This window comes from Myripristis murdjan, chromosome 8, assembly GCF_902150065.1.
Source record: "Myripristis murdjan chromosome 8, fMyrMur1.1, whole genome shotgun sequence".
NCBI lineage: Eukaryota > Metazoa > Chordata > Actinopteri > Holocentriformes > Holocentridae > Myripristis > Myripristis murdjan.
In genome coordinates, this window is record NC_043987.1 from 3,985,653 (window position 1) to 3,996,870 (window position 11,218).

General features: G+C 40.9%; 1 protein-coding gene across 1 annotated transcript in view; it reads left to right on the top strand.

Moving 5' to 3' along the window:
* LOC115363932 (multidrug resistance-associated protein 1-like) overlaps window positions 1-9,220 on the top strand; it is a 36,110-nt gene extending 26,890 nt beyond the window's left edge. The window contains exons 22-30 of the mRNA XM_030058283.1: window positions 691-1,001; window positions 1,825-2,024; window positions 3,947-4,073; window positions 4,546-4,647; window positions 5,118-5,264; window positions 5,916-6,074; window positions 7,003-7,169; window positions 8,785-8,979; window positions 9,112-9,220. Coding sequence (XP_029914143.1) covers window positions 691-1,001; window positions 1,825-2,024; window positions 3,947-4,073; window positions 4,546-4,647; window positions 5,118-5,264; window positions 5,916-6,074; window positions 7,003-7,169; window positions 8,785-8,979; window positions 9,112-9,220 — 1,517 coding nt within the window. The remainder of the gene's footprint in view (window positions 1-690; window positions 1,002-1,824; window positions 2,025-3,946; window positions 4,074-4,545; window positions 4,648-5,117; window positions 5,265-5,915; window positions 6,075-7,002; window positions 7,170-8,784; window positions 8,980-9,111) is intronic.
* The last annotated feature ends 1,998 nt before the right edge of the window (window positions 9,221-11,218 follow it).

An 11,218-nucleotide genomic window follows, 5' to 3' on the forward strand; every position in this document is an offset into this window, starting at 1 on the left:
CATTTGACTCCTAAATCATCTTGATCTTAAGACTGTAACCACCGAGGGCCATGTAAAAAGTAATAATAATTGGAATTTTCAGCAATATCAGAAAGTCTTTCAGTGTCTTGTGCACTTTCTGGCAGAACGCATCCCCAATCACTGGCTGGCCTTCAGAGGGTTCGAGGGTCAGACAGGACAGAGAGGAGTGGAGGTGACCGCCGTGTGTAGCACAAAGCATTATGGGTATTTGAGTGTATATGATTCTGCGACCCTGAACCCCAGAAGTATGGCCAAAATCTTACAAACAAATAAGATACAATGTTTTCCCTGATCTGAAGTATTTCCTGTTGAAACAAGATCTTTGACAGGGACAAAGTGCAAGGAAGGACCATTCACAAGTGCAAACCAACAGGATATCAGTTTGGAAGAGAAACATAATTTTATTTGATGGGATGGCTGGATGAGAGAGGATGTTTAGAGATTTGTTAAAGTTGTACCGGTTGAAATTTTAAATTTTACAACCACTAGTGCAGGAGGATGCCACTATTTCAGATACTCTGTTTTACAAGAAGTAGAGGTCATGCGAGGTCATTTCATGGGGACTTTAAATAAGCCAAGTTTGAGAGTGATGCAGAATCTGTACAGAGAAAAATGGTATATAAAAAAAAAAAAGATCAAGGTTAGAACTATTCTTGTTGTGGTCCTCAGGTTTTGCTATGTTTGGTACAACACTGGCCATCTCCCTGGGGGGTATCATAGCCTCCCGCCACCTCCATGAGGATCTGATCAACAATGTCCTTCACTCAACCATGTCCTTCTTTGAGTGCACGCCCAGCGGAAACCTCCTGAACCGCTTCTCCAAGGAGATTGATGCCATCGACTGCATGATCCCTGATGGTATAAAGATGATGCTGGGCTACCTGTTTAAACTGCTGGAGGTCTGCATCATCGTCCTCATGGCCACGCCATTTGCAGGGGTGGTGTTGCTACCGCTTACCTGTCTATATGCTTTCATACAGGTAGAGTCTGTTTACGCTTTCTCCTGCACATTGACTGAAAAGCTCTGAGATTATGGCTTTGCTAGACACGTTAGGCTCTATTTTCATGTTGGTGCAGAGCAGTGTGGGTACACATCAGGTGGCACAGTGCAATTTTGTTGTCTGAAAATATTTTTAGGCTTCCACATACCCAGACCACCTCTTAGCCGAGATGGAGGCATTCTGTGCTCCTGTCATGACTTTAAGGCCTGGGTGTTTGGCACCTGCTGTTTGATACAGCACACAACAGACTAGAAGTTGGGATCAGGCTGATGAGGAGTGAGTTTCCATTAAAATGCGTGAAGTAGTCTGGATCATTAAAGCTCCTCTAAAAAGACCCTAAAAATGAACAGACACAAGTCAGTATGGTCAAGGTCACACATTTTAAGGGACAGAAATGGAAGAAAAACAGATTTTTGAGTTGAGGGGGGCTTTAAGCAGAGTGCTTTGCAAAGGTGATACTATAGGCTACAAAAATAATACAATGCCAATGGTTACAGATTCCACAGCCAAAATTATGCCATGAGATTGTACCACTGTCTGTATCTTCATTCACAAAAACAGAGATGTGCAGAATCTAACACAGCTGTTGTATAAATAATTGTTTCATGAGAAAATGTGAAAATTATGGCATTACTATTTTGGACACCTACAGATACCAAATGATTGTTGGCATGGAAGTAAAACTATGGAATTACACAACTAAAATACATTTGCTGAGCAAATAATATGAAATAACATACAGAGTAAAACAACTTTTATTCGGTTATTTTAAAGCAGAGCTCCTCATTCCTTGTCTCTGTAGAGTTTCTACGTGGCCACATCGTGTCAGCTCCGTCGCCTGGAGGCGGTGAGCCGCTCGCCCATATACAGTCATTTGAACGAGACAGTGCAGGGGGCCAGCGTCATCCGCGCCTTCAGAGAGCAGAATCGCTTCATACTGCAGGCTAACAGACGCATCGACGACAACCAGACTGCCTACTTCCCACGCTTCGTAGCCACCAGGTTCACGCACAATACACACATACTTTTTTGTCTGATGCAAGACTCCTGTTATTTGGTCACAGTAATAAATATAAGATGATTATTATATATATATATATATATTTTTTTTTTTTTTTCAGTTTGTGAGGCTCCAAGCAGGATATGTTCACTGTAACCATCCACAAAAGCACTTTGAGTTCCACAGCTAGAGGGGTGCCACCACTAAGAAAAGTTTATATCTTGTATGGAATTTGGGTTGAATGGTCTAGGGACATATCCACGTCGACTCACAGAATTTGGTCATGTTCAACTGATGTGGGTGTCAAGAAAAAAAATAACTTTCCCCAGATATAAAACTTATAAAGAAATTAATATTCATAAAAGATCCAGAACCAGATGTCTTAAAGAGCTGATATTTTCATAACACCTCCACCCATATGTGACGAAACTTTGTCTTACTGCAACCTGTTGTCACATGCAAAGGCCATCACTCTACATTTTTCATTACAGGGAAAATCAGTCCTATTACTTTTCATTTTACACAGCAGTTTTATCAAATTTTATACACAAAATCTTTACGTTCATCATGTGAAACATTGTCAAGGGTTGTTAAAAATGTTAAAATAATAAGTAATAATAAGTGATAATAAATATGTTAATAAATGTGTTACTGTAAATTATACACTAAATATTTGATGACTTAGCAAATGCATGCTGATTGTCAAATTTTTAACTTTTTACTACATAAAATGGGTTTTTACTGACATTGTCGCAGAATACAACCACTGTTGGTAAGATGAGCTTAATTTGATTAATATTTCATGTGGTCTGTCCAGTTAATGCCAAATTGTTAGAACTGCCAAAGTTTTATCAAATGTTTTTTGCATGGCTCATTTTACAAAATCTGCCATGACTCATGAACAAATTTTAAAATCTCAACCAAGCACATTTGGTGGCAAGTCACGAATAGCTGGGATCGTAGCAGCATTATAAATTTCAGCACTATTTGTAACATGTTGTTTTGAGAAGCACCAGTTCTTCTGGTGCTTCTAGGCTTCCTTAGCTGCAGCGTCAGTCTTCAGTCCCTTTGTTCAAGAAGTGGCAGGGAGGGGCGTGAAATAAAAAGGTTTGCCTACTTGCCGGCTATACAAGGGCCCAGTAAGATTTCTTTTCATGGGGCCCAAAATCCCTGGTGGCGCCCCTGGTGGCAGGTAATAAAAGACATGAACTGATAGCATGTGCTATGCGTACTTTACATTACTCACCGGTAAAACTCTGTGGCCATTCTCTTCAAACATCGCAGACATCGTTACTTCAAAATGTCTGGAAAGGACAGCATTCAGCCGGGGAGGAAAAGACACACCTCAGCCTCAAACAACTTGTGCTGCTGCTGGCAGGCTAAATTGAAAATGTAATGTGTGCAGACATGTGGCAGAGGACTGCACACACACGTCTTTTCCTTCACTCTCTATTTTCTCTTCTATTTGCAAAGACATGCCTGATGTTTTGGGCTCAGAGTTTTCACCAGGGGCGAGAACAGGGAATATATTTCTAAAATCATTTATATATGACATTTCAAGGCATCTCATTGGATAATTACAATAATTACACCTGTATAGTACACTGATCACAATGATTACACCAAAAATAGGTTAATTTGATAATACAAAATAACAACAACAACAACAATGATAATAATAAAAAGAACAAACACATCAAATTTATAATAAATATCTAAATTATGGAGAAAACATCTTAAATCGGTCTTAGTTGTTGCTTGCAGCTGCTGTATGTTCTGATTTGTTTTAGTTTGAGTGGAAAATTATTTTTATTCGCATGGGTGAAGTTTTGAGAAGAGCCCTGTTGTTGCTTTGGGTCACCACCAGCTTCACAGAACCTTTTTTTGATGTGTGTTTCTGTCGGCGTGTCCTGACTGAACTCAGATGGCTGGCGGTGAATCTTGAGTTCCTGGGGAACCTCCTGGTCCTGGCAGCAGCCATCCTGTCGGTGAAAGGCCGGGACTACCTTAGCCCAGGCATCGTGGGGCTTGCAGTGTCCCACTCCCTCCAGGTACAACCACGTGCTTAGGATACTTTTCAAAATAATGTAGATGCATTTTTTTCACACATTTGCTGTTTTTTGTGTTGAATCAAGTTAAAATGATTAAAAATTTGCTCATTTAAAAGTATGCTCCCCAACACATATACACACACACACACACTCAAGTACACACACAAAACCAAAATCCAAGCAGAGTATTTGCACCCAGGTTGTGAATCATTCCCTCAACACATAGCAAAATATATGAGGCATTTGTCATGTATATTAATGTACTGTTATGAGGGTTGCACTGCCTGGTTTAAATATTTATGACTTTTTAGCGTTGTCTGGTTTGAAACATTTGTTAGAGGAGTAATCACAAAGCAGTCAAAGGTAAAGGTACCGTACTTTAACTAATCACAATAGTTACATTACGTATTGGAATTTGACCAGGTTCCATTTCGAAAGTTATGTCAATCCTGTCATTACTGTTTCTGCATAGGTGACAGGCATACTGAGCTGGATTGTTCGTGCCTGGACTGACGTGGAAAACAACATTGTGTCGGTGGAGAGAGTCAAAGAGTATGCCAACACACCCAAAGAGGTCAGGTGTCGTCAACAGATCTACATGTGTACAATATTCTGCAATGTATCTCTCTCTCATTTTAAAAAAACTTGATTAAGATTAATGTAAAATATATTGCTAAAACACAGAAGAAAAAATTCAAGAAATGACTAAGACTAAAGCTAAAATTCATACACCTGTCTGTTTTGCCCTGGTATATCCTGTTTTTCCACATTTTATGCTACTCCTGATTTGAACCTTTGCTAGAAGTGTATCCACAATGTGGATTCCACATTACATTAGGTAGAGCTAGACGGTCTGTACTTAACACTACAGCAGCTGGAAATTTGTTGTAGTTTTATAAAATTCATTTCATAAAATCTCCAAGAATAATTGTGTCTTATTTTAGCTTTTAGTACATGGACTCTTTGACACCATTATGTTACTGAGCTGTTTGTCTTAATCAGAGGAGTACAGGCCTACTAAGCTGGTTGTGTTTGGTTGTGTAGGCACCCTGGACTGCTGAGGGCAGTTTGCTGCCCGCGGCCTGGCCCACAACAGGCACCATAGAAACCGAGGACTATGGTCTTCAGTATCGTAAGGGTCTGGACTGGGCTTTAAAAGACATCTCCATCAGCATCAAGGAGAGAGAAAAGGTCAGCACTGGAATGATCAAATTAAAGGCTCAGTCAGTCTTGACTCAGATTTGGTCTACAAAGCCTAGTTTGACAGTTTGACCAGATTTTTGTGAGCCAAGCATTTTTTGTTTGACACACTTCATTTGCTTAAATTTGCCCAGTCCTTCTTGAGAGCCAGACAAGCGTCTTTGTGTCAACAGCCTCAATGGACATTTTCATTCGACAAGCTACACCTTGAATGACGTGTCTAGGACCAGTGTTGTTCCAGAAAAATGTAGCAGTGTCTGGCAGTGAACATAAAGACCTTTGAGAATGCCCACCCCCGACCATGCCCCCCTCTGGGAACACCCACAGTTTAATGTGGTTAAAGTTAGGGTTAGGATGATGTGTTGTTACTGGAGGTGAGTGTTCCTGGAAGATTGCAGGTCTTGATGTCTGCCCCCAGACTCCTCTTGAAAATTGTAAAAAGTTGGATCTCTCATCTTATAACCTTTTGACATTTTCAGTGGTCATCAGGCTCAAATTTATAATGCGATTCCATAAGTAATGTCAGAAATTACCAATCAATCAGTTACTTAACCATTGTATCATAACTGATAGATGTTAAATAACGATCAGTTGACCATTTATTGATATTGAGTGTTGCCCTTCTTAATGGCTAACTGGTAGGTGGGCATAGTTGGAAGGACAGGAGCCGGGAAATCGTCCCTGACGCTTGGGCTTTTCCGAATCATTGAAGCAGCTGAAGGCCGCATCCTCATTGATGGAGTAGACATCGCTAAGTTGGGCCTGCATGAACTCCGCTCCAGAATCACCATCATACCACAGGTCAGTACAGAGAGAATTTAAAGGGATATCTAAACAAGCCCTGTGAATACCAGGTCTTGTGAATAATTAAACATTTGTAGAATCAGAGTATGTCTACTAGCCACTTTGTTTGTTAGTCAGCCCATGTTCAGTATTTTTAATGGCCAAGAAACCCCTTGTTAAAGATAAATTCTATAACCACTATCCAGGGTAGAGTTGCACCAGCTGTTAATGTGTAACGTCCATACTAAGTTCTTTGTAACAACCTTGGCGTGTGTAGCTATGTTGTTGTTCTGATTATCCTTGTATACTGCTTTATCTGTTTTGTTATTGTGTTGTATTTTTAATGTGAGCTGCCAAGGGACTGCAGACGCAAATTAGCTTGAAGCTATAATCTGGTACAGTGCATCAAATGGCAACATTTATGTTTGAACTGTACACTGTCCCTTTTAAATAAAATAAAATTGAATTGAATTGAATTGAATTGTAAAGTAAGACTAGCCTGATCTTGATCGAAAGGAAAGTCATTTGTCAAATTACACCATTCGACAGGAGAAGCTAGTAGAGACACAAAATAGCTGCTATTGTGGCTACATTGAAGCTAGATAATTGAACAAACTGATACTATACTTATATTACTCTAATGTGTACCCTAACAGCGACACCCGGAGGGTATTCCACAAACCAGCCAGATAACTGTGGAAAATGTTATGCTATATCCTGGTGATAGTGGTTTGAATCTGTAAAACAAAGGTTTAATGTTAGGGTTAGAATACTGATCCAATCATTCCAGATGTTAGTTGTGTTGTGTTATATTCATTCAGCTTATGTTATAACTTGCTGGTGCAACTGGTCACAGTTGGCAAAAAGACTTGATTTCATCTTGTGATGCCTAAAGATACACCATACTGTCAGACAGACTGTAAACATCTAAGTGATCCCTCCCCAGGACCCAGTGGTGTTTTCAGGCTCTCTGAGGATGAACTTGGATCCCTTCGACAGCTACTCTGATGAGGAGGTTTGGAGGGCTCTGGAACTGGCCCACCTCAAGAGCTTTGTGTCCGGCCTGCCAGACAAGCTCAACCACAGATGTTGTGAAGAAGGAGAGAACCTCAGGTACATCAGCGGAGCTGAATCAGTGTTGGCGTGTGCCTGTGTGCTGATTTTTGAAGGCACCTAGAGTAGATAGAAAAATGTTGGAGGGGTACAGGGACTAATCAATCCTCTTCTTATCCTGATGGCCAGATATCTTTGACTTTTACAAGCAGAATCTGGATGTAACTGAGTTTTCTATACTCATCAACTACACAAATGTGTGCTGATCCTGTCAATGGCCAATGGAAATTGAGAAAAGAAAAATAAAGGAAATAGGGAAAGGAAAATGGTGTATTGAGAGGTGAGCATTCCACTGCTCAGGCAGAGAAGTTAGTGTGTTATCTTATTTTTTTCTGTTGTCATAAAAAATCTACACAAAACAGTCAGTTAGTGTAACATTTGGATTTTACAAGTTGTTTGGGGTATACACCAGGGTATCCCCTCACCTGGCTGTTCTCTGCGGCTGTTTGTCCTGTTAATCGTCTGTGCTGCTTGTGTGTGGTGACATGTTGTTAATGGCCTGTCTCTAGGGTTGGGAGCTGATTATGTTCCTTATTAGAAACTGGGTCATTTTAGGCCTTCACTCTGTGGTCCATCTCACCCCAAACCATCTGGATTGGGTTCAGGTCCGGTGACTGTGGAGGCCAGGTCATCTGCCGCAGCACTCCATCACTCTCCTTCTTGGTCAAATAGCCCTTACACAGCCTGGAGGTGTGTTTGGGCTCATTGTCCTGTTGAAAAATAAATGATGGTCCAACTAAACGCAAACTGGATAGGATGACATGGTGCTACAGGATGCTGTGGTAGCCATGCTGGTTCAGTGTGCCTTCAATTTTGAATAAATCCCCAACAGTGTCACCAGCAAAACACCCCCAGACCATCGCACCTCCTCCTCCATGCTTCACAGTGGGAACCATGCATGTAGAGACCATCCGTTCACTTTTTCTGCGTCGCACAAAGACACGATGAGTGGAACCAAAGATCTCAAATTTGGACTCATCAGACCAAAGCACAGATTTCCACTGGTCTAATGTCCATTCCTTGTGTTTCTTGGCCCAAACAAATCTCTTCTGCTTGTTGCTTTTCCTTAGTAGTGGTTTCTTAGCAACTATTTGACCATAAAGGCCTGATTGGCCTATCTGGGCTCTAATCTGAGGTGCTGTTAACTTGCGATTTCTGAGGCTGGTGACTCGGATGAACTTGTCCTCAGAAGCAGAGGTGACTCTTGGTCTTCCTTTCCTGGGTCGGTCCTCACGTGAGCCAGTTTCGTCATAGCGCTTGATGTCTTTTGAGACTGCACTTGGGCGGGCTGTGGGCGGAGTCACTGTCCTCATGACATCATCAATTAATGGAAGTGTAATCCGCTCGTTTTACAGGGAAAGTTTCAAAAAACAGGCTGTGTGCACTTCTCCATTTATCACAGGTTTAATGCATGGGACAGTATTTATGTGGCCCCAAGACCTTCACTATCACACAAAAACAACAAAAATTGCATTTTTCAGACCATGGGGCCTTTAAAATCAAGTAGATGGAGTAGAGTGCACCCTGGACACAATGAACTCTTATCATCAGTGATTGTTCTCCAAGGGCTCTAAAAATGCAAGTACAGGCTAAATGTGTCTCTGTGTATTTCCAGTCTGGGTCAGCGCCAGCTGCTGTGCCTGGCCAGAGCTCTGCTGAGGAAGACAAAGATCCTGGTTCTGGATGAAGCCACAGCAGCTGTGGACCTGGAGACAGACAACCTGATTCAGTCCACCATCCGCACTCAGTTTGAGGACTGCACCGTCCTGACTATTGCTCATCGCCTTAACACCATCATGGACTACACAAGGTAAGGCCTATAGTAGTGGTAGTACTAGTAACAGTGTGGTAGTAGGTAGTTAGTTGCTGTAATAGCTATGCACACAGCATAGATATATACACATATTAAGCCATACATTCTTTATCTTATCTACCTCTTTAGGGTGATTGTGATGGACAGAGGTAATATAACAGAGATGGACTCACCCTCCAACCTCATTTCCCAGCGAGGTCAGTTCTTTCGAATGTGCCAGGAGGCGGGGCTGGCCTGAAACTCCCAACCCAACCCAGCCCTTCCCCTCCCTGCCCTCAGGCAGGAAACTGGTCAAATCTGGCTGATGCCACTCCACTCTTTGTCTACCAACCTTCACTTCCTGAGGACCAATAAGGACCAGAATGCTACAAATCAAAGTTTTACAAGAAGGTTAAGTACTCCAAGACAACAGATGGGCTCTTGTAAAACCGTGCAAGTCAAACTGCAAGTGGTAATTATTAAGTAGGATATGTAGGTAATTTTGGTAAGTTGTGATATTGTCCATCTGGCATCACAAATAGGCTTCAGAAGTCTACCATAAGACAGAGCACAAACCTTTGCCCAAAAATGAAACTCCAGATCAAGTGCATTTTCTCTCTGAGATTAATTATGCGAAAATCCCATTATCACATCCGTCAGTCTTTGAATCAGGCTGGCATTTAAAACTCAGACATGTTTATTTCACATGTGACTGGATCCACTGAATTCTGCTGCCACTTTCCAATCCAAATAATGTTTTTGTGATCTGTAATAAAACTGGATTGTTGATGATGTAATATTAAGTGAGGCTCTCAGTGCACCCCTAGTGGTACACCCAACTATATAACACTGTACAACAGAGGTGTCGTAATCACTGAAATTACACATTTCTAGCTCTATCAACTTCAGTTAAACTTTTCACTGCAATTTATATCCCATCCATGATACAATTTGTCAGCTATGAGCATTATTGAAGGATTTTGATTATCAGTGGTAATGATTGGTAATGGTAATGGAAATGATCGAGTGTGACTGTATTTTACACCAGGATGCACACTTCTTTTACACATTGTTTGTCACATTTATAAGTTGGAGGGTAAATTGGAAGACTTCAATAACAGAGGTCTGTTACCTTTCAGCTGTACTGCACTGTTTTGCATGGCACACACTTTGTTTACATCAGTCACAGATTTGTGGCTGGAGCAATAAATTCCAATATTTGTGGGATATTTTTTTCAGTTCCTTAGATGTCATATGTAACATTTATCCATTGGAATTAAGACTTTAATAAAAGTAATACAGATGAAAAATAAGCTTTTGGCCTCTTCCCATTGCTCCTTTGTGCCATACAGTAGCCCCTGCTGGCATGAGAGCACTCTTGATTTACTAACACATAAAAGAATGAATGGTGTTTTGAAAACATCTTTCAACTGATCAGTGGCATCATAATTTCACAAGCCACAAAGTTCATCAGTCATGAATAGTCAAGCTTGTTCTAGTCCAGTGGTTTTCAAAGTTGGGTCTGGGGACCCCACAGGAGTCCTTGAGGGTGTTACAGGGCATTCATCAACAAAATGAGGACCAGATTATGCTCACTGTGGTATAATTTATTAGAATTTGTTTGAATGCATAAAATGTATGAGTGATCATTCTAACATTTTCTTCTTTCTGGTTTAATCTCGCCTTAGGGTAAAAGCCATTCATATGGGGGACAGTGGCTTATTGAAAGTCAATTTGGGGGTCCAGAACATGAAGAAGTTTGAAAAGCCTTGTCCTAGGCTAGCTTTGTACAAGAAAAAAGACATTGCAGGTGTGCAACTGCTATCAACGTAGACAGGTGATATGAACTAACTTTGTGTCATGATGAGAATAAATTATTTTGTTATCAGTACATTAAAGAGTCCATCACAGGTTATCGTGACTTAACTGAAAACAACAAACCTACAAGCCACTGAGGGGCTGCTTACCGGCAGATGCCTAGTTGACGCGCCTCCTCTGTCTAGCATGTCAGTAAAAAGGTTCCAAAACTCCAGTGCAGCCGTACTTAAATGCATTTATTTAAGTATGAATAGTTACATGAATAGTTCACACCTGCTTATATCGAAACAATAATTTACAGACAAACAAATTAATGGCTTCATTGTACACTAAATGTGACAGTCAAAAAATTGTGCCCCAGAAAACACACCTGCTCTGTGATTACAACTTTGCCTATTAATGCAATCCCTTTCCTTCTGATACCACCTACTGTAAAAAA